General features: G+C 41.5%; 1 protein-coding gene across 1 annotated transcript in view; it reads left to right on the forward strand.

Moving 5' to 3' along the window:
* The window catches only part of ENTPD1 (ectonucleoside triphosphate diphosphohydrolase 1), a 99774-nt gene that overhangs the window by 43242 nt on the left and 32175 nt on the right, over window positions 1-24357 (forward strand). The window contains exons 2-7 of the mRNA XM_014785599.2: window positions 2382-2509; window positions 14787-14904; window positions 17260-17410; window positions 19736-19895; window positions 20579-20818; window positions 22042-22299. Of these exons, the coding sequence (XP_014641085.1) occupies window positions 2382-2509; window positions 14787-14904; window positions 17260-17410; window positions 19736-19895; window positions 20579-20818; window positions 22042-22299 (1055 nt within the window). The remainder of the gene's footprint in view (window positions 1-2381; window positions 2510-14786; window positions 14905-17259; window positions 17411-19735; window positions 19896-20578; window positions 20819-22041; window positions 22300-24357) is intronic.

The following is a 24357-nucleotide window of genomic DNA, read 5'->3' on the forward strand; positions in this document are numbered from 1 at the left end:
AATGTGGAAAAGTACACTTCCAACTATTCAGGGATAATAATGTGTTAGTAAATATTCCTTATTTATTATTCATTAGGAAAAGGAATAAACAATGAGAGTCACATCGAGCTGTTTCCTACCTCAGGTCTCTTGCAGTTGCTGTTCCCTCTTCTTGGGAAGTTCTTACTTCTTCTCATAGCTGGTGTTTTCTCATCATCCAGGTCTTAGCTCAAATGTCACCTTCCCGGAAAGGATTTTCTGACCCTCAATTGAATCCCTCCACCGCAATCTGCTGCAAGTCACCGTACATCATTCCTTGGTTTTAATTTCTTCTTAGCACTTATTATGACCTGAAGTCACTTATTTACGTACTTCTTTTATAGTTTATCTATCTCCCCAACTAGATTGTGAACTCCAAAGAGCAGGGACCTTGTTGGTCTTTGTCATTGGATACTAAGATTAGTGCCCAAATAGATATGGAAGGAAAATGAGAGAGCAAAATTGTCATATTTAAGAAAACAAAAGAACTAAATAGGTAGACATTTTTGAACAGCTTGAGGGAGTAAAACATTCAGAATTCCATTATAGTAGAAACATTGCTGCAGTGTGCTGCCCTTGGGTATTATATTTGTAATTGTTCATTTAAAGCACGTGCTTGTATGAGCTGTGTTTGTCAATATCACAACCTTGGGAACCGAGACAGGTAGCACCTAGGGGGGGCTTTTTTCCAGATTGCAGAGCCCTGGCATCAAACAGGATGTTTCTGCCACACCAGTTATATCAGGATGTTTTGGCTTCAAGGTATTAAAATCCTTACTCTAACTATGTCAAAGCATATGTTTCATGGGAGGATTGGATCAAGGTTGGTTATTTTAGCAGCTCAAAATGCTATCAAGGATTAAGTTCTCTCCATCTCTCTACTCTGCCATCATTGGATGTCATCCTATCTAGGCAGGACAATGTCTGAGGAAGAAGAGAGAATGCTTCCTTTCTTTTCCTAGACTTGCCCCAGCAGACTTCCTCCAGGGTCTCATGGACCATTTTTGGCTACATACCCATTGTTGAACCAGTCACTGGTAAGGGAATGAGATTATGCAGAATAATTAGACCCTTCCCTGAGCTGGAGGTTTTAGCCCTTTCCTATGAGGTGTTTGGGCTGCTTGGGGGAGTGGCAGGCATCTGAACAAAATTGAGGTTCTTTTGGGAAGGGAAAAGGGGAGAAGAGCTGTATATTTCATCTATTGATCCTTTATTTGGAAGCAATAGATAATGGTGTTGCTAAAACTTTTTCTCCTAAGTTTTGTACTGTTTGGCCTGATTTTAACTTTAACTGGCCTGAACCAGTTAAAGACTGGTTCAAGATTCTGGAGGTTGATGTGGACTGGAGACCCATACAGTTACAATCCTCTGGATTAAGTCCAAGCTTCTGCTCAAGAGCTTGAGGATGAGCTCGCATTTCAGTGTGCAGCTGCTGCTACTGACCAAGGGGGGAAGGGGCGGGGGAGACTCAGGCTCCTCTTTCAGCTGTTTTAATCCCAGGCCCTAACCTTAGAGAAGTGCAATCTATCCTGGAGAACCCATCTCATTTCCACATGCTTCTTTATTACTTTGTCCTATCCCTCCTCCCCAAAGCCTAAGAAAAAAGCGTGGGGGTAGTTTGGGAGGTTGAGAGAGGAAGAGAGTGAGTTGTCAGAATGGAAGGAGTGGGGCAACCATTCCATTTCCTGTTCACCTCTGCTATATGCTCTGTTGTGATCAGAGTAACTTTTTCCTTTTATATAATTCTCCTCTTGGAGCTTTTTTATGTCCCATGACAGGGTGAGACTAAGAAAAGAATAGATAAGACAATGTGAATGATGACCTGAAATGGTCAAAACTCCACAGCCTCTACGCTATTACCCATTACTTAATACATAAGTGTGGTTGAAATGCAAGGGCTGTGTCTAGCCAGGAAGTGTCTTGGAGTAGTGAGACTCTGATGTCTGATGATATATTCTGAATACTTTTTAACATCTTAAACACTTTGTGGTTGATTTTAAAAATGAAGAGGGCTTTTCTTGCTTTTTGTTATTTGTTACTTGTACCTTGATAGACATACATGACCTATTAAGCAAATCGCCAACTAGGGATTCTCCCCTATCCTCAGTCCATATCTGATCACTGACCAAATCTGTCCATTCTCCTTACCACAGCCACTAACTCAGTCTTGGCCCTTATCACAGTACAGACAAATCCTTTTGTTCTTGAATTATTTCCCAGTTACTTCACAAGTGCCTCATGGATAAAGATTAACTTTTATCTATCTTTGATGTCTCCAGATAGCTAGCACAAGACCATACAGAAAGGGGGAAAATCAATGTTTGTTGATTTCTCATTATTTCCTCTTCTGCTTTTGGTTTTAGATTCTGAACTGAAGAGATTTTGTTCCAGAAATATACTGATTGTCCTTGGCTTCTCTTCTACCCTGGCTGTGATTGCTTTGATTGCTGTGGGGCTGACCCAGAACAAACCATTGCCAGAAAATGTTAAGGTAACTCAAATATCTCTGTGTGTGTGTGTGTGTGTGTGTGTGTGTGTATGAGGGATCCTGGTCAGGGCGGGGCGGGGGGCAGAGGGAGGTTATGGTAAATCAGACTATATAGGAGGAGCTGAGGTTCTGGCAGCCCAGGAGCAAGTCAATATCCGTTGGATTAGTAGAATAAAATGAAAATGTTGCTAATTCTGGAAGAGGGTGTGCCTTGAATCAGTTAGTGGTGGGAAGATAATTGTCTTGATGATTGTTCAGCAAATTAATTAAATCAATACTCTAACAGAAGCAAACACATTATTCACCACATCCAGATCTCTGTTATACTGTGCTGATATTCTACAATTTAGTATTATCTCTACTTCTTACTCATCGTTTCATTGTGGATGTGTCACAACACTGCACTCTTTGTTCTTCTTTCTCTGTTATTATTACTATCACCAAAATAATAAAATTTATTAGATAGCTCTATATAAAGCACTTTGGATGTCAAAGATTGTGGAGAAGACTTGTTCCTCATCTCCAAAATATTAAAGAAGCACCAAAATCAATTTAAAAAACCCCAGAGAACACATACATGTATCAAAAATAGTAGTTTGATATGAACTCATGGATGGACAGATTTCCTGTGGAATTTCCACATTTGAAGAGCTAGTTAATGTCATTAAAAATAATTGGGGTGATTAACTCTGCTGTGATTTATTTCTGCTTCCTTTCAAATTTATCAAAATAAAATTTCAAAGACATGAATATCTCACAAGTACATTGTAATATGGTCATTATTTTATTTAATCCATTAATTTAAAGGCGTGTGGTAAATTTAAATTTATATCATAAATACACCATTTTAAACTTCCATTGAAATTACAGTAAATAAATCTACAAGGGCCCAGAATATATCAATATGCTAATGAGCACATATGTACTGTGGGGAGTGACATATCCAGAAGTCAACTTGACCATGGAGGCCCTGGAATACACGTGCAGAAGGATATTTTCTTGTATTTGGAGATATTAAACTGTGAGCCGGGAATGACAGAAGTATATGCCAAACTTCTGAAACTTTTGCCACTCACCCAAATCACTTGCTGTATAGCAGAGGCCTGCATGTTACATTGGCTTCTGTTTGCCATACAAATTCAACTCAGTGGGTCTGTGCACAGCAGCCCCTTTGTCAGCATGGAAAGCTGATATTATCACATTGTCGATGTTTTCTTGCCTTTTAATGTTGAGTGATGTCAGCTCTCTTGGCAAAACTTCACTCAAAACTTCATTAGTTGAAGCCTAATGACATCTCAGTTTGCCAGTTCCAAAAGTACATGATTGCTTTCTTGATTTGACCTTTTTACATGTTCATTATTATGCATCATTGGAGAGGAGGACTGCCTAGGAGGCAAAATCCTGAGACTTGAGCTCTGTGTTCCCAGTGAATACTTGTGGTCGTGGATGACCTTCTCTCATTCACAGAGGTCGTCTTCAAGTCTGTTGTGATTCATGTTGTTGGGTTGGCCTGGCAAAATGCAAAAGTTCTTTGGCATTCTTTAAATAAAAGGTATGAATATTTGAAGAGCAGGCATTGGCATCTGAACTGAATATAGTAATAGGACTGGTTTATTTTCCAAAAAGATCATTTTATACATGCACACTAGCCATTTGTTGATGTTAAACACTAATTTTAATAAGATCCCTGGCATATATTGAGGGCAAAAATATTTTAGGAACTTGTCTTTGGTGATAGCTTTAAGCTATGTATGCTGTCCAATTTGATAGTTATTAGCTGCATGCAGCTCTTTCAATTTAAGTTAATTAAAATCAAATCAAATAAAAAATTTTGTCCCTCAGTTGCAATAGCCACACTTCAAGTGCTCAAGAGCCTCATGTGGCTAGTGGCTACCACATTGGGCAGTGCAGACATAAAACATTTCTATTGCTGCAGAAAGTTCTGTTGGATATTGCTGCTTTAGAGCATACTCTTTGATAGTATCTCTGAAATCATTCAAAACTGTTTGATGAATAAGGTGTATGACAAACAATTTTATAAAATCTAAAATAAGGAACAATAAATGAGACTTTTTTTCTTGTGTGGTTTATAAACTAATAACCAGGATCATCCCAAATATCACGAGCTACTAAATTGTTTTGAGTAGTTTGTTGGAATAAATGTATTTCCTTCCAAAAATGATGATTTAAAAGATAACATTTACTTGGATATTTATACCTGGTTCATTTGTTTTAAAAACACATAACATCATCTCTTTATGACCATACCTCATTCAGCAGCTCTTCATTCATTTTTTCATAAATTTATGCATCAACAATTATTTTATTAAGTGTCTGTGTCAGGCACTGGGCTATACAATTGGAAAGCCAATACAGATATGATTCAGCTTACCATCTGGAGACGTAAACACATCTAATAGATGACATAAATTATTAATTACAATTGTGATGAGTGCCACCAAATGAAAGTTTTGGAGGCCAGGGAAGTCTACCCTGAAAGAAATGACATTAACAATAATATCTGAAGGATGATTAGAAGTCAGCTGGGAAGAGATAGGGAAAGAGTATTCCAGGTGAAGGAAAGCAAGTGCAAGAATCTCATAGCAGGAGGTAGTTGGATACCTCCCAGAAATTGGTTCGCCGGCAAGACTGGGCCATGCGTTAGATAAAGATGGTGAAGGAGGTGGTGCAGGCATGGCTTTGCAAGACAGGGTGAGGATTTTGGTTTTAATCCTAGGAGCAATGGGAAGCCAGTGACATGATCAGATTTGTATTTTGAAAAGATGACTCTGACTGCAATGAATTAGAGGGGGGGATAAGATCATATGTAGGAGATTAGGTAAGAGCTATTACAGTAGTTTGGAAGGAGGGGAAGATTTTGAGTTCAATTTTTGAAGACTTGTTTTTGAGGTATTGGACATCCAAGAGGAAATGTCAAAGAAGCAGTTGGATAATCAGAGCTGGACAGCAGAGAAGAGAGATGTAGACCTGCACTGCTCAATAGAAATATAATTTAAGTTTTCTAGGAGTCACATTTTAAAAAGTAGAAGGAAAGAGGTGAAATTAATTTTAATAGTATAGTTTATGTAACCCAATACATCCCAAATGTTATCATTTCAACATTTCATCAAAATAAAGAATTATTAATGAGATATTTTACATTCTTTTTTTCATACTATCTTCAAATTCTAGTGTGATTTTTAACTTAAAGCACATCTTGGGCCAGCCGTGGAGGCCTAGTGGTTAAGTTCAGTGTGCTCCACTTTGGTGGCTAGGGTTCGGTTCCTGTGTGCAGACCTACACCACTCGCACAGACCTACACCACTCGTCTGTCTGTAGCCGTGCTGTGGCAGGGGCTCAGATACAAAAAGAGGAAGATTGGCAATGGATGTTAGCTCAGGGCGAATCTTTCTCAGCCAAAAAAAAAAAAAAAAAAAAAAGCACATCTCAATTCAGACTAGTCACATTTCAAGCGCTCAATAGCCACATATGGCCAGCGGCTACCTTACTGGACAGCACAGGTCTAGACTAAAGATATGTCTCTGATGTCATTAGTGTATTGATGCCTTAGAAATGGATAAGATCATAGGAAGGGGGTAAAAAGTGAGAAGAGAAGAGGGCAAGGACCAAGTCCTGAGGAATTCTATCATTTAGGGGTTGAATAGTAAAGGAATTCCTCCTAAAGCATAGTGATAACATTATTTTACATAGTGCTTTGCACTGTATAAATCATCTCCATTTTTTCTTCCTACGAGTACTGTGAAGAATAAAAGATTATCTCATTTTATAGGTAACAAAATGAGGGTCTTTGAGGTTCTCTTGCACGAGGTATAGGTGAGGCTAGGACTAAAACCTAGTTTTCTGATGCAAAGACTAATGGTCTTTCCATTTGTCTGAGTTTTTCCAAATGACACATCCTAAGAACAGAAATTGAATGTTTATTTTAGAAATAACAGTTTATTTTAGAAAATGATCCCAAGGAAACAGGGAAGGAGGGCATTATGAGTAGATCACCACATTGAGCACCTGAGGCTTCATTCCACTAGGACCCTCTGAAGAACTGTGGAGAGAACATTTCAGAATCATCTGTCTTCGATCCCCTGGTTCTCATCCCCTGTTGGTCAAGGGTTGCCCCATCGGGTATTAACTCTCTGGCACTTCCAGGTTTGCACATGTGTCAGAGAGGCTATGTGAGTACCACGGGTGACCTACCAGGCAGCAGGAGAGAAGCCCCTGGACAGAAATAGAGAGATGAGAAGGTACAGCTAGGACTGGAGTAAAAGTTGGCCAAGAAGGCGTGAAGTGGCCACAAGAGGTATCTGAAGCATCATTGCACCTATTGTTTTTTGTGGAAGAGAGAGTCATTTGTACAAAGAGTTTCAATACAATAGAAACGTGTTAATACACAGATAGATACACAGCGCTATGGAAGCCCAGAAGAAGGAGTTGTGCCTGGTCACATGAAGACTTCACAGAGGAGGCGGCCTTGGGGCCAAGTAATAAGGAACACTAAGGATTTTGCCAGAAGGTGAGGTAGGACACGTTCCAGACAAAGGCCATACCATGTGTTGAAGAGTGGCAGCTTAAAATAGCAAGCAATTCCTGGGGAATCACCAGCAGTTCCAGTATGGCTGGAATATTGAATATGTGTGCAGGAAGGAGTGATGGGAGAGGGGACTCAAGTCTGAGCTTAGTATGCCTCGCTCAGGAGTGGGCATCTCATCCGTTAAACTGCAGTGGTGCTCAAGCCTGATTCCGTATTAGAAGCACCTGGGAAGCTTTTTAAAAACACTCATGTCTGGGCCTTACCCCAAAGTCAATGAAATCGGAATCTTTGGGGGTGAATCCCAGGAGTTGGGGTGTTTTAAAAGCTTCTCAGCTGATTCTAATGAGCAGTCATGATTGCAAACCACTGCTTTGAAGGGTTTTAGTCAGGGAAGTGATGCCTAGGTTTATGTTCCCAAGATTCCTCTTGTCTAGAGAGCAGATTAGAAGAGGAGAGACTAGTTAGGATTCTCCTACCATGGACTTCAGACAAGGCAGATGAGACTGGAATTAAGGCATTGTCTGTGGGTTGAGGGGATAATGTTAGAGACACTTGGGTTGGCCAGATCTTAGTAATCAGATTCCTTAGAGGACATTTTAAGGTTAAGATGGAATACCTTGGGACAATAATGTTGAGAACAACCTCTGCATGCTTCTGTTTAAAGGGTGGTGACCATAAGCCTCTCTTGGCACAACTTTATACATGGAAAGACTTCCAGCTGTCTCTCTACCTACATCCTCTGATTCTTCATCTCTGTCCTCTTGCAGAGATAATTATTCTGCCTGCCCAGAGTACACACAACATGGGCCATGGACTCATACTGCCTAGGTTTGAACCCCAGCTCTGCTCTTATAGTCACAGGACTTAAGCTCTCTGAGCCTCAGTTTTTCCACTTGTAGGATGGAGCTGATAATTGATATTGTGTAGATTACTGTAAGAATTAAGTGGGATAAAGTAAATGCAAATGTGAAGTGCGGGGCAGGAGGCCTGGCCCACTGTGGACACTCAATGATTGATAGCTCATATACTATCATCTTTGCCGCCTGTCTACCTGGTGACAAATTGCCACTTACCTGTATCCCCAGTTCTTCTCATCTGACTCGCCCTTGTCTAGGCCCACTCAGGTCAGCCCTCCAGTCCTGATGATCCAGTGTTGTCATCTTCCTGTATGACCCGGTCTGTGTTCATCCTTGCTGGGGAGGTGATGGCCTCATGCCTGGGCCACGTCTGGCAAAACACAAGAACTCTTTATTGTACTGATGTGTTTACTTGCCCAGCTACCTAGGTTGTAAGCATATTGAGAACAGGGACTGGGTTTCATTTGTCTTTGCATATGTTTTATTATTCATTCACTCCATTCATTTAACAAATGGTCAGTGACCATCTACTCTATTTTAGGCCCTGGGGATATAGCAGTGAGCAAGATTGGCAAAGTCCTTACCCTCATGGAGCTTATAGTCTAGTGGAAGGAGATAATCATTAATGAAATAATTACAAAATAAATGTTAAATTACAACCAGCATAGCATCTGACTTGGGTGGTTGCATCATAGAAGTTTGCTGACTCAATGAATAGTGTGAACATCTTGAACAAGTAAAACTGCTCCCTCCTTGGATGTGAAGACCATGAGAAGGACCAGCCTGATAGCAGGGTTTGTCAGTGTGGGAGGCAGGCACCTGCCTCGGGATCCCCTAGAGATCTTGGTTCCCATTCTCACCCCAAAGCCTACTCAGTTCAAACCTCCAGGTTGCAGGGCCTGGGAATCTACACATTTAACAGGCATCCTGGGGCATTCTCATGCCATTAAAGTCTGGGAACTGCTGCCCTGTAGATACGCAATGACCACTTAAAAAAGACACAGGCCTTAATGAGCTGAAGAATCATTAGCTGTACCTAAGTTTCCCCTGGGAAAGTGCCTTTGTCGTGGTGGATGTGGGTAGGGAGGTAGATTTGAGGTCTGCTTGGTTCACCACTTCCTTGATTGCCTGCTCATCACTGAACACTAGCAGTTAGCAAGTTGTCAGACAGCTTGTTTGTTTTAGCACAAACATTATACATTCTGGCACACACAGAGCCCCACAGGGTTCTCTCAAAGGCACCAGACTAACCTAATACCAAACCACATGCCTTCATTAAAAGCTGCCACTTTTGTGGAATGCCAGCTCAGGGACCAGATGGCTTTTATTTCAATCTTAGTTCTTCTACTTTCTAGCTATGAGACTTTGGGCAAGTAAATTCCTCTCTCTATGCCTCAGTTTCCTTATTCTGTAAAATGAAGATAGTACCTACTTGGAAGATGGTTTTGAGGATTAAATAGAATAACACCAGTGACTAGCTTATCTGAGTGCCCAGCACATCAGAAGCCCTCAGTGGAGACCAACTGTCAACATTGCTTTGAGGGGGATGAGTTCTAGGGAAGGCCCTTACCTATTAGTGTGTTATGCTTACTGAGCTGGCGCTCCCAGGATTTCCATGGCTGCTAAAGAGTAGTGGCCTGTCCCCATGCATCTGCTTTTTTCCTAAGGAACCAAAGTGCTGTTCTTAGATAAGCATTTGCAATTTTATCTTTTTATGGAGAATTTGGAAGGATTTGTCCCAATTTTCAACCTCAAATACTCCTGGAAAATATCTATATTATTTTTCTCCACTGGATTTTAACGTCTCGTTTAAGAAAACAACACATGGAGATGGATGGTGGTGATGGTTGCACCACAATCTGAATACACTTAACGTCACAGAACTGTATACTTAAAAATGGTTAAAATGGTCAATGTTATGGTCTATGTATTTTACCACAATTTAAAAAAATGAAAAAAACAAAACTGTAGTTTGTATTTTAAAGGTCTAGTAACTCCAATTAAAGAAAAAAGAAAGGAAAAAAATGGTCTCTAATTGTTTACAGGCCCTGTCAGCATCACTGTAGCTAATGGAGACCTGATTGGTTAAAGAATGCTAGAGTCACATTCAAAAGGATAAGCTTTGTTTATTCAAAAGGACTCACTGAGACAGACTGATGAGGTTACTGAAGTTAAAGCTACAGGAGCTTTTAAGAAAGATTCAGAACCAATATGTCTGAAGGGAGCAAGAGAAATTAATTATCACACTGTTGCCCATGTTACCTGGCTTATGGGGTTTTTTTAGGAGAATGGTAGTGGTGGTGGAACTTGACCCCAATGACACAACTTTGTATTAGACTGTGAATATTAACCTCTTTTTAGACTGGAAGTAGTTTAGGAACCATATAGTTCTAACCCCTCTCATTCATTCATTTGATTCAACAATTGTCTGCCGACTTCCTGCTTTGTGCCTAACATATAGTAGGATATGCCATGGTGGATGCTGGATATACCATAGTAAGCAGAACAGACCTGCCCTAATGTAGCTTACAATCTAATAGGGAAGACAGACATGAATCAAATAGCCACATAAATAGGTAATTACACCTTGTGGTAAGTGCTGTCTCTAGAGGAAAAATACAAGCACTCTGAGACATAGATTAGGAGGGTAGAATTGAGTCTCAGAAGGTCAGAGAAGGCTGGGATCTCAGGTAAATGGTTTCCTGGGCAAGGGCTCTGGAACAGAAGCCATGTGGCCCATGGGAGAAGTGAGAGCAGGCCAGTGTGAGGCTGGGGGTTTTCTGAATGAGAAGACTCAGAGGTGAGGGTTGAACATCCCACTTCTGTAGAGCCAGGAATAGAAGTACATTATCTGACACTCCAGTTTTCTCTTTCTTTCCACATCTAGGAAGACTTACCCAGAAGGCTGGACCTATGACATTTGTGCAGGTAGAATTATTTTCATCCTAGGGAGGGATCTATCCCACCACCACATGGCCTGAGTCTCTGTGAGCTCAGGGTCTGTTGCCATCCACATCGTCAGGTCTACACCAAGGCCCCCACATTGGTGTCTCCATGAACCAAGCAAGGTCATTTCTGCTGTTCCTTTTTCTAGATCACTGCTTCTGTTCACTCAACACAGCACAAGAAGATCAGTTATGATCACTAAAATCATATGTATGATCAAAACTACAGACAAAACTAAAGGCACAGTAAGATTACAACTATATAAAAATTATGCATTTAAAAAATACTGGAAGGAAATAAATCAAAATAACAGTGATGTCTAGTTGGTAGAATCTTAAATTTTTTTTCCTTTTCCCTTAATTTTCTAGATGCTATTTGATAAATTTTTAGTACTCTTAAAATAGAAAGTAATATTGAAATTATAATTGAAATTGAAATATTTGAAATTGAATTGTAATTGAAATTATAATATTAAGAGAATGTCAGATCTCTTTCTCACCACCCAAATCTTTGATTTTTCTTTAATGTGAAGGGCATGCTTTTTGAAATGTTTTAAATATGAGTTACAGAGAAACATTGGGTAAGCACGATAGCATGGCAAGGCACAGCATTTCTCAAAGCATTTCTGTAGGGTAGAGATTTTATTTATAACAGAATTTTGTTGTCGCAGAGTCTGGGGGATGCTGGCTCAACAAAGTTAAGTGGGTTTCTCCACTGTCAGACTTTTCTGAAGCATTCACTACCTAGTGGGTTCTTGAGCCCAGGAGAGGGAGCGAGCACACAGCATTCCCCAAAATTCTGGGAAGGTTTATTCACCCAGATCCTCGGGGACTTAGCACTCTCTGGAACATGCATTGGGACATGCTGCTGTGGTGCAAGAGAACAAAAAAGGTGGCGACTACTTGGGCTCTGGATCTGTTAAGGCATTAACTATCCGTACCCATTAGGCAAGTCCTTGAACTGTTCTGGACACAGTTTCTCATCTATTAGGTGAGAAGATTAGATGGAATGAACTTCTAGCTCTACAATGGGCCAGCTATGAAAAATGAGTGAATATGCTGACAGTTTTATAACAACAAAAGGCAAATTCCCAAAATGCTCAAACCGAGAATTTTTAGACAATTAAGCTTTATCTGTCCCTCAAGCAGCAAGTGATGCCAGTTTTTTATTCTGCAAACCATTTTAAAAGACAAAAAACATTTGGCACAATTCAACAGGTTAGCATTCCAGTCTGCTGTATACACAAGATGAAATGTCCTCAATTCCCGTGTTAAAGTACCCTCTACCCGCTTCTCAAACACTTGCCAAACCAAATGTAGTAAAATCTTTCATTTCAACCACCACACTTTGGGAAATAGGCTGATAGAAGGAAGCCTGGTTCCTCTGCTCTATTGGAAGAGTGACTTTCACGTCAACAGTGTCAGACAGAATAGAACGTCCTGATTCCAGATAAAGGCTGCTTGTTGCTGCTGCCTCACTAGCTTTTATCATATGCTGCTGTGGTTGGAACATTTTCTGGCAGGAAGAATTCTGGGGCCCTGCTAGGGAACAACAGAATTTTCTGCTGTGTAATCCCTGAGCCTCTTTCTCTACCCTGGGAGGTTTCCCACGGGTCCAAAGGCCCCCAACCTCAGTCAGATCCTTCTTTGCCCACAAGGGTCACCACTTTAAGCCAATTCTTGGTTTCCTCTCACTGCAAACCCAGCTGCAGAGGAGTCTGTTCAGCTTGCTTCCTTGCCGTGCCCAAAGCAAGTATACAGGCCCTTTTCTTTATAAGGGCATAATGCTAATTACCACAGGGAACCCTGCTGTGTCTAACAAGGCAGAGAACACTGTGGAGGGTCAAGGATCCTCACACACCCACACAGGGATCCTCTCTGGTCTGTGGTGAAATGGAATAAAGCTTGATACCTCAAGAGGCTCTACTTTTAGCTATTCCCAGTGGTCCAGAAAGGTCTCTTGAATCCTCATTCCTGTCTTCTTTTCTCCCTGGAGGTTCTTAGGTTCTTACCATGTGATAAGACAATATGAGGGGATATATATAAAACAACTACTGAATTAAGCATTATCAATGGCAGACCACACTTTGTGGTCCACAGCTCAAATGAGCAGCAAAGTGTGAGGAGAGTAGTTGACTACTCTCAGAAGCACCTCCTCTGCTTCTCTTCCTTTCCTTCCCTGTTTTTTTCCTCCATGTTTCTCTCTGGTACAGGGATGATAAATGAAAAGTACATCTGCCATGATGCTCTCCTCACAAGCCCGTGGCAGACTTTGTTATTCAATTGTGGCATTTTTTTCCCCTGATTAAACCCAGGGATGTAACCAAAGATGAATAACAATTGATCAAAATGGGCATTCATGTCTGTTCCTGGGTAAATACCCCAAAGAAATGAGAGAGCTCATGTCCACAAAATGACAGGTACAAGAATGTTTCTGGCAGCTATATTCCCAATAGTCCCAAACTGGAAACAATCCAAATGCCCATCAACAGTAGAATGGATAAAGATATAGTATATGCATATAATGAAACATTCTACAGCAATGAAAAAGGATGAACTACTGATACATTCAGTTTGAATGCATCTTAGAGCTAGTGTAGAGTGAAAAAAGTTAGACATAAAGGAGGCACACTATGTCAGTCCATTTACTGCAGTTCAAAAACAGGCAAAACTCATCCATGGTGATAGAAGTCAAGACAGTGGTTACCCATGGGGGAAACTGAGAGGGCACCAGGAAGCCTCTGGGGACTAGAAACTGTTCTGTTGCTCTTGATGGCGGTTTATACAGATGTGCACATATGCAAAAATTCATTGTGATGCACACCTAAGATTTGCACACTTAGTTATAGTTATCTCTCATTAAAAGGGCAGCACCAATTTGAAAACTATTGTCCAGCTCTTGCTCCTATATTTCTCTGTATAAGGAGCACGAGGTCTTGAGTCTGACTCTGGTCCGAATCCAGGCTTTGTCACCTGTTACCTGTGTATCTTGAGTAAATTACTTAACCTCTTTGTACTTTAGTTTTTCATCATATAGAAGAAAACTATATAAGGTACTTATATAGTTTTTTGTCCCCTCTGTATAAGAGGGGATAAAAATAGTACCTCCTTTACAGCACTGTTCTGAGGGTTAAGTCAGATAATTCCTATAAAATGCTTCATACAACACCTGCCTGGTACATTTCATGTACTCATGAAATGTGAGGTGGTGACTTTGTTCTTCTCGTATTCTCCTCTGACCATTTAGTTCTTCCTCATGCTGTCTTTTTTCCTCTCCCCCTACATTCTTTCTTCCTTTATTCTTCCTTTCGTCTCCCCCTACTCTTAAGAGCTCAAAATATGAAGTTAAAGTATACATCTTTTAAATTTTACTGAATACAATTTACAGTTTTTTTGTAATTAAAAAGCAAACACACTTAGTATTTTCCATCTCTCTCTTCCAAAGCCCAGGCCACATTAAATCACATGTCTGAGGGAAGAGACACAGCATCAGTAGACTTGGATGCTCTCCAGGTGATTCTCATGATTCCGATGTGCATATAAGTTTGGGAACTACTGGATTAATGGCTTTCTATTTCCTCCATATTGTCTCAGCTATTTCAACACATGGTACTGAATCTTGGCTGCACATTAGAATCACCTGAGAAGCTTCTAAATGATACTAATGCTCGGTCCCCACCCCAGGTAAGGCCTGGATATCTAATGTGCAACCAGCATTGAGAGCCTCTGTTCTAGAGGGGTTAGTGTCCTGGTAGATCTTGTGATCAGGACAACGGCAGGCAGACATCCCCCCTCGCCTGTGTTCCTCTTGAATTAAAGTAATTTCTCCTCATGTTTTTGAAAACTCCTGTCTTTGCCTTTTTTCTGTTGCAAGCTGAATATTGAGAAGAATAATGTAATGCTGATAACTTCTTGGTTTGTTTTGTCCTCAGTATGGGATTGTGCTGGATGCGGGTTCTTCTCACACAAGTTTGTACATCTATAAGTGGCCAGCAGAAAAGGAGAATGACACAGGGGTGGTGCATCAGATAGAAGAGTGCAAGGTAAAAGGTAAGATGAAGAAAAGGGAAAGGGAGACAGTGGGGCATGAGAACATGAGAAGTGTATGGCAAGTGGAACACACGAGAAAAAGGAAATCAAGTGAAGAACAGAGTGGAGCTGCTATTGTTGTTGTTTTATTATCATTATAAAAATACTATTGAAATCAATTCTTAATGATAAAGCCCTTGAAGAATAAGCAAGTTTAAAAATAATTGAGTAATAGTAACTCCCATCAACAGGACACTTTCATGTGCCATGCACCAACTAAGTTCTGAAAATGCATTATTTCATCTACACAATCTCTCTTTCAGGTATGTATTATTATTCGCATTTTTAAAAATGAGAGCACTGACGTTGAGAGAAGTTATACCACTTGTTTAAGGTTGCTTAAGCTAGTAAGTGATGGAACTGGGGTTCAAATGGAGATCTTCCTAACTTCAAACCGTGTCTTAGCCAGCGGTTCTCAAATTTGAATCTGCTTCAGAGCCACCTGAAGGGTTTGTTAAGGCACTGATGGTAGGCCTCACCCCCAGAGTTTCTCGTGTACTAGGTCTGGGATGAGGCCTCAGAATTTGCATTTCTAACAAGTTCCCAGGTAATGTTGATGCTGCTGGTCCATAGCTAGCTAAGGCTTTCAAAAATTTCTTCCAAGCTGTAGATTAGAGGACATAAGAGCAGCAATTCTATGGAACCTAGGCAGGGAAGGCCAAATCATAGACTCTTAGGGCTGAAAAAGAACCTTGTGGCTCATTTAAATCTTGTTTAACAGGGAAGGAAGCAAAAACCTGAAAGACTAGTGACTTGTAAGTAGCAATAGAACCAGGACAAGAATCTAGGTCTCCTAACTGCATTCCAGGCTTCCTGCTACTCTGAATCGCTGCATTACATATTGGTTTTTTTTCCTGGTTAGTTTTCTTTTAAGGTCACAAAACACGTTAGAGTTGTTGACAGTTCGGCTCTTTCCACTTCCTCCCATCCAGCACCCCAGCATGCACCCAGTGTTACCACACTGCCCCATCATCTCTCTGACCTTTATCTCTCTTGGCCTTTTGAGCCAGGGACCCACTGTTTACTTTTACTCAGACGGGTAACCTAGAACCCAGAAGATAATTTTCTTTTAGTTTGGTGACCTGTGGGGTCCAGTAGTTTTCATAGTTTGTCAAAAAAGCAATTGTGAGAAGATGTTTCCAAGAGAGCAAATCATTCTGCCCAGTAGCCTGATGTCCTTAGACTTTGGCCCCATCAATTCTGAGACTTCAAGCATTTCTTAAATCCCAAATCCCTCATTCTGTTGGCTTCTATTTAATTCACTGCCTTCTATTTTTAAAAGTGGTGTTGTTGTTGTTTTAATCTAGCAGATATCCATCTTCTGAGACTCACCCCGTGTGTTTGTCCTAACCAATGCAGTCATTTTCCCCTCTCCAAAGAGAGAGTTCCCTAATCAAATATTCAGGTAAAAGGTCAGTTTAAAGCCACCAGTTCTTAAAGGCCAGACTTTCTGAATCAAAACAGTTAGCTGATAAATTAGAGCTGATTTTCTCTTTATGGTTAAGTAAACAGGCTGTTTAAAACCCTGTGAATGATATGGATAACATATTTGGATAATTATCTTTAAACCAAATCCTCACTATAAATAGCACTGACAGTATAGATGTACATCTTAAAGTGAGCTGAAATTGTTAAGTGTTAACTTCAAAAAGCTTAAAGAATCTTGGCTCTAATCCTCTCCATAGCAACACTTAGTTTTGCTCTAAAACTGGAAAAACAATTTTACTAGGGAGGCAGGGTATCAGAGTGGAAAAATTGCTGAGGAGACCTGGGTCTATTCCTGTTTCTTCTAACAAAGGAAGAAACTCTGCTTCAGAAATTTTAGGGGACTGGCCATGATCACATAGCTAGTTAGCATCAGTTTCTATCTTTCAAGTAAAAGCCAATGTGCCTGGTGCTTATTTTAATTTTTGTTTTAAATGTCGTATTTCTCCTTTAAGGTCTTCTAGGAATTAGTGTTGTTAATTGCAACTTTGTGGAAGAAACATCAAAAAGCAGCTTTATAGGGTAGCTATCTACAAGATTCCCATTAAAATCTGAGAACAAGTTAGGAAGGTTATGCAATTGAATGTGAAAATTGCACCATCCAGTGGCAAAATTATTGAACAGCAGACAGACCCAGCCAAAGGTCTGCAAAGTCCTGCCAAGGCTGGGTTCAGTGAGTTATCCTCTGAGTGCAACAACCTAATATATATCACACCAAGAAATTGTCTTCTTGGATTTTCTCAGAAAACACCAATATTTTGCTCTAATATTGTCAAGATATGTCCTATACTTTTAAAAAATATTGTCATCTGCTTCTACATCTTTCCCTAGGTCCTGGAATCTCAAAATATGCTCAAAAGTTAACTGAAATAGGCATTTATCTGACTGCATGCATGGAAAGAGCCAGGCATGTGATTCCACAGTCCCAGCACCGAGATACACCTGTTTACCTGGGAGCCACGGCAGGCATGCGGTTACTCAGGTATAGCAGCAAGTAGGGACCAAGAACGGCTGGGAGTTAGTGTTGGCAGTGCAAGAGCCTCTGAAATTGTGGGAGAGAGCCACACGTCAACACCCCAAATTCTAAACATCCTAAATGTCTACACCTAAGAAAGAAAATCTCAGTAAGTGGGTAAAACTCCCAAACTCTTATTATGAGTAACAGTGGGAATTTAAGTATGTTGAAAAAGCCCTCTTGCCCATCTCCCCACAGGGAATTCAAGGGAGTGAGTGCACAAAGAGAGAAAGATTGAGCCTATATACTCTGGGATTTGGGGCTACAGATTTAGCCATTCAATATCTGGAAGGAGGAAGACCAGAAGTGACTCACGGATGTCCCAAGACATAAATAATCACAACTAGCACATCTTTATTGGTCACCACGTAGTACCTGTGTGCATTATTTGTTTGTTTGTTCTTCATTCATTCATTCAGCATGTAATGACTGTCTACTCTGTCCCAGGATATGGATGTAGGTGACTTCAAGCCTCAAGGAGATCAGAGTTTTGATACAAGTGATCAATTCTTTAATAGAGGAGTACTCAGAGCTGTTAATGGGAGCACACTTGGCCCTGCCAGAATGGGAGGAGTTCAGGAGGACTTACCAGAGGAGGGGACATGTGACCTTAATCATGAAGAATGAGTTGCAGGGTTGGGGAAGGGCACTACAGGCAAAGCAGACAGCATGCATTCCATAACCTATGTTTACTTGACACCTGTTATGTGTCAGGCACTGTTCTAAGTGCTAGGGATCCAGCAGTGAAGAGGACAAAGTCCTTGCCTTCCTGGAGCTTGTGTTCTAATAGATGTGCAAAGGCAGGGACGTGTGAGAGACCAGGGCTTGTTTAGAGGACTATAAATAATTCTGCATGGATAGAACATAGGGGGCAAGGGTAAAATAATAATAATAATTATAATAATAATAAATGATAGCAGCTTGTATCTGTTGAGCCCTTACTATGTTCTTGGAAGTGTGCTTTAATTTAATCATCAGGGCTCTATGAAATAAGAGGAATTATTAACTATTACTAACCAAATAAGGAAGCTGTGGCTTACAAATGTTAAGTAACTCACCCAAGGTCACATACCTGGTAAGTGGTAGAGCCAGGATTCTGAGTGGGATTCTGAGAAGGGAGGGTCCAGGTCACAAAGTGCCTTGTGGGCCACGCTAGGGAGTGGAGTTTATCTGGGAGATAATGGGAAACCACTAAAGGGTGTTACCCAACTGGTGACACTGGTAAAGAAGGTAGACTGGAGGGGGGGAAACTAGGGATAAGGGGGCCAGTTGAGAGGGTATGGAAGCCATTCTGATGAGAGATTACAGGGGTCTAATGTCAGTTGGAAGGCAGCAGCCTCTGACAGAGGCTCTCACTGTTGCCTAGCCTACATCTTGGAAGCAATTGCATCCCATCTTTATTATGAAAACTTTGGAAGGCTCCTTCTTTAGGTCTCTCAAATAGACCCAAGAACTGAAGCACAATATGAGGAAGATTTTTTCCTGACCTGGCACCAAAGGAGGTTGAGTATCTGTCCCAGGACATTTGCCGCCTGGTGTCTACTAGAGCCCTGATTAAAAACCTCAAACAGGGCTGGCCCGGTGGCTTAGCAGTTAAGTGCGCGCGCTCCACTGCTGGTGGCCAGGGTTCAGATCCCGGGCACGCACCGACGCACCGCTTCTCTGGCCATGCTGAGGCTGCATCCCATATACAGCAACTAGAAAGATGTGCAACTATGACGTACAACTATCTACTGGGGCTTTGGGGAAGAAAAAAAGGAGGAGGATTGGCAATAGATGTTAGCTCAGAGCTGGTCTTCCTCAGCAAAAAGAGGAGGATTAGCATGGATGTTAGCTCAGGGCTGATCTCCCTCACACACACACAAAAAAAACAAAAAACCTCAAACAGAGCCTGGCTATGTAAACAGCTAGGAGCCACCAGCAATGGCTAATGTAGCACACATCAGCTCTAGGTGTGGTGATCAAACAATACCTGGTTGCCACTACTACAGTAATTTAAATTACTTTGATAATTTTGGAGCCAGGGAACAACAACAAAAATGGTATTTTAGGAAGACCAATCTATGCAGGGATTGGAAGGATTTGGATTTGGAGAGAGGCAGCCAAAAGAGTAGTTCTGCCTCACCCAAAAGGAGGGCCCCTCAGACAGCCATGTGCGGGGATCTTCATCTCTCTGTTTGTTTTAGTGAGATATGGTTCACTTCCTAGGAGAACTGACTGGAAGCTGTGGCTAAAATGGGTAGTTGCAGTTATTAAAACAAAACCAGTAACCTCAGCTCTTCCTTTGTGCAGGAGAGAAAATACACCATTGGCAGACAAGGTCCTGACTGAGGTGACGAAGAGCCTTAGCAGCTACCCCTTTAACTTCCAGGGGGCCAGAATCATCACTGGCCAAGAAGAAGGCGCCTATGGCTGGATTACTATCAACTATCTGCTGGGCAAATTCACTCAGGTGATTATCTCACAGAACCCATGGAGTTGGCCCCCTGGGAGCCAATGCCGTTGCTATCTCAGACAGTACTTGGATCGCTAGCCAGAGTGAATGATGGATGAATGAACAAGTTAATTTACCCCATATTTGCAAGGGTCACCAGAAGTATAATTCTCTTACAAGAACTTTTACTTTTAGAGAATAAAGAAGCCATATCTTCGCCATAGGTAGACATGGAGGAAATTAAAAATCTATCATTAAAACTAATAGCTAATATTTGCCTCGTGCTATGCATCTTGTGCTGTTTTAAGCACTTTTCATGTGCTTCATCTTCAGAACAACTATATGAGATGTTCTCTCATTTTAGACCCCCAAATTGAGGCCTAGACAAGGTAATTATTCTGCTCAAGGCCACACAGCTAATGAGCAAATAAGTGTGGACTTGAACTTTAGTCTTTTGGGCCTCAGGCCCCTCGTTCATAAACACTGGCTATACTGCTTCTATGTTGCTGCAGTCTGAGCTATGTCTTTGAAGCCCTTCTTTTCTTGCTGTTGGTCTGATGCAGACTGAGGAGCTTCCAGTGAGCTTTGTGTCACCCCTATGTCCCTGCTCCTTTGCCTTAGGAAGTCCCTGAGTCCAAGAAATAGTGTAAAAAGGGGGACATCCAGAGACTTCTTCCACTGGTGACTGTACTCTCTTTCAGAAACTGCGATGGCTCAACCTGAAGCCAAATAGAGACCATACTCAGGAAACCTATGGAGCTTTAGACCTTGGGGGAGCCTCTACACAAATCACTTTTGTGCCCCAAAACAACAGTATCGAGTCTCCAGACAATGCTCTGCGCTTTCGCCTCTATGGCAAGAACTACAGTGTGTACACACACAGCTTCTTGTGCTATGGGAAGGATCAAGCGCTCATGCAGAAACTGGCCAAGGACATTCAGGCAAGTGTAATGGAATCCAGACCTGCCCTCCCCACGTCTGGGCTGCCAGCCCCCACATCCTGTTGTTTTCTCTTTCTGCTTCAGTAATTGGTCTGAAGTTGGTTACTGTACTTTCCAGACCTTTTCAGGCAGGTCTACGTCTTGTAGACCCCTATGAATCGTTCCCTCTAGACATTACCTCCTACGTTTGTTTACTGCACTACCTCCAAGGACATGACTCAAATAGTTTCTAAGGAAATAATTCTCACCCTTGTGGGGTTGACAATGAAAATTACATGCTAGTGTATTGTTGGGGGTGTGTGTGTGCAATTTATAAATTCTTTACTACTTTTTAATCTCCATTTCCGACAAACTGCAGAAAACAGGGTTGTTAGAAACAATCTGGAGAGGAGGAGAAAAACAGTTCGGGAAAAACACAAAGATTATCAATCAACACTTCCAATCTTGTCCCCAGAGGCTTTCTGCATTTTGAAGGCAAGAAAAGTTAAACGCACTCAAAATCATGCAATTACCGGGCACCTTCTGACAAACACACACAGAGCAAGAATGTCACATCCAGCTGTTCCCTGTCTCCACTGAAAGGAAACCAGTTCTCTGCTCCCCTCCAAAGCACGCTCTCTGGTTCTCAGAAGCACTGTCAATATGACCACCATGGGGGTAGGTGCAGCTGAGAGATGCCTACTGAGCCCCAAGGCTCCACTACGTGCCTCTGATCCACAGCAGCCCCTTTTCTTCTCTTGAACATGGTGGGTTGTGGGTTAAAAAGCATTTTGATATGCCTGGCTTAAATGATTTAAGGTACTTCCAGCTCCTGGAGCTTCTGATTTTTTGCTTGGAGCTGGGGACAGGGGCATGGGCAGACTCCTGGAGAACTACCCCAGGTTCAAAGTTGTGAGAGCCTTGAGAGTTTTCCTTGTGAATCTGCTTCTGACTATGTGATTAGTACTCAGGAACAATCCAGACTAATGGCATCTCCAGGCCCAGCTTTAACTATATTAGCTTTCTATGAATAGCGAAAGTTCATTTACATCTGATACTACTTCTGGTGCCTAGTACACAAATCTGACTATTCCCGAGAGTGAAAAAGGCAGAGGAGGGGCATACCGATGCTAATGCTGAGTGCTGGGATGTTGTACAGTTCCTACACATTAGTGAAGTCAGACTGGAACTTTTGTGCCCAAAGCGTTTGTACGTGATGTCTTCAAGTGATTTTTTCCATTCAGGGTACAAATGGAACCCTCAGGGACCCATGCTTTCATCCTGGATATACGAAGGTAATGAACGTAAGTGACCTTTACAAGAGCCCCTGCACCAAGAAATTTGAGACAACTCTTCAGTTACATCAGTTTCAAATCCAGGGCACTGGAAACTATCAACAATGCCAGCAAAGCATCCTTCAACTCTTCAACAACAGTTACTGCCCTTACTCCCAATGTTCCTTCGATGGGATTTTCTTGCCACCACTCAAAGGGGATTTTGGGGTAAGTTTGTGAAATGGTAAGGTATATTGGTTAGGATTATTTTGGCTGCAAGTTATAGAATACATGCCTACAAAGGGTTTAAATAATAGGATTTATTTTTCTCTCACATGATGATAAGTCTTCGGGTAGATAATTCAGGGTTAGTTCTTCAGCTTAACAATGTCAAGACTTGGGATCAGCTTTTTCATTATCTTCTTGGCCTTCTTGTGGTGCTAAGATGGCAGCTACTGCTCTAATTTTCTATCTTCAGGTGTAAAGCCAAAGCAGGAGAGAAGGAGGTTTCTCTTGCATACATCTCTCTCCAATTTTGCAAAAGGGCTAACAAACGTCTTTTCAGATGCCTTTGGCCAGAATTTGATGAAATGCACACCTCTATGCCAATCTGTGATAAAGGGGAATGGATTACCATGCTTGGTTTAGACTAATCATTGTTCATCCCCTGGAACTGGGGAGTCTTTCCTGAGCACATTGCCTTCCTCTACCTGGGTAAAATCAGAAATCTGTGAGTCAGAAGAAGGGGGCTGACTGTTGGGTAGGCACCCATTAGGATCTGCCACAGGTGGCTTCTCAGATGTCAGAAGAAGAAGTAGCAATTAGATGTCTCTGCTGAGGATTTTCCTCTATAAAGACATTTAGGAAGTAGAAACTCAGGAAATCCCAGGAAACATTGAAGATATTTACATTTTGACTATTTGAATCCCAACTCCAAATTCTGTTTTCTTTTTTTTTAAATATCCTCTATTTTTAATTTTTTTTTTTTGAGGAAGGTTGGCCCTGAGCTAACATCTGTTGCCAGTCTTTCTCCTTTTTTCCTTTTTTCTTCCCAAAGCCACAGTAGGTAGTTGTATGTCATAGTTGTATATCCTTCTAGTTGCTTTATGTGGGATGCCACCTCACCACGGCTTGATGAGTGGTGCATATGTCTGCACTTACGATCCGAACCGGCAAACCTCAGGCCACCGAAGTGGAGCGCGTGAACTTAACTGCCACGCCACTGGGCCGGCCCCCTTTGTTTTCTTAATTACTCTAGATTAAGATAAAATATCTGACCAGAGTTAGAAGAGGTTCCCCTTAATCTACTCATTATTCAAATTTCATATTTTGGTCCTGGAGATCAAGCATTATTGTAATCATAGTTTAGTAGGATGTTGCAAAGTTAGCTACCATCAATCAAGTGCCAATTATTGATTAAGCACTATATATACATTATCTCACTTAACCCCTTAAGATATCATTCAAAGAAATGAGGGCTTTTGTCTGCCTTCACACTCTTTCTCCTATTTTCAGAAAACAGATCAGCATGTGAGGAAGGAGGTTCAACTACCCTCCAGGACACCAGCAGGAGAGTTTCTCCCAAGGTCTTCTGCCTCAGCCTAATGTCACAGAAAGAGCTCTCTTGAGAGAGCACAGGCCCTGTAGTAATCATACCTGGTTTAAATCTTGGCTCTGCCACTTGTGAACGATATAAGCTCTTCATTCCCTTGGCACCTGGGAAAACAACAAAGGGTAGTACTGTGGATCAAGGCTTACCTTAACCATGGCCCAGCCCACAGTTCCCCTTCCCCTCAAGGTTCCTGAGGGAAATACAGGACAATGATTAGCAGAGTAATATTTGGTTATTAGTTGGCTTTGGAACAAACTAGAACTTCACCTGGATGCTATATAGCTGGGCTGGCACTGGCTGCCCATCTTGGGCTTTTTGGGGCCAAGACCCTTATCTTGAATCCAGCTTCTGGAAGAGAAAGGAGGAAGGGAGGAAGGTCACAAAAGGGAGGAAGGTGGACAGGGATGCTGGGACAGCCAAGGGCCCTTTCCATTCCAGTCATTGCTAAGAAGTACAGCTGAAGGGAAAAGAATATACTCTTGTGTGTTGACTTTTTAAGATTTCTCTGAAAGCTTTGCCTCCTGGGAAACATGGCTCGATTCTTGTCTTCAAGCTTGAGCAAACCCTTCTTACTTGGGGGACGGGATGGTGGTGGTGGTGGTGGAATTTCTTGCCTTGGAATGTGATTCCTCCAACCAAGATAGGGAGAGGAGGAGTAGGAAAATGGTGGAGGA

This window comes from Ceratotherium simum, chromosome 6 (genome assembly GCF_057802395.1).
Source record: "Ceratotherium simum simum isolate JZ-2026a chromosome 6, ASM5780239v1, whole genome shotgun sequence".
Lineage (NCBI taxonomy): Eukaryota > Metazoa > Chordata > Mammalia > Perissodactyla > Rhinocerotidae > Ceratotherium > Ceratotherium simum.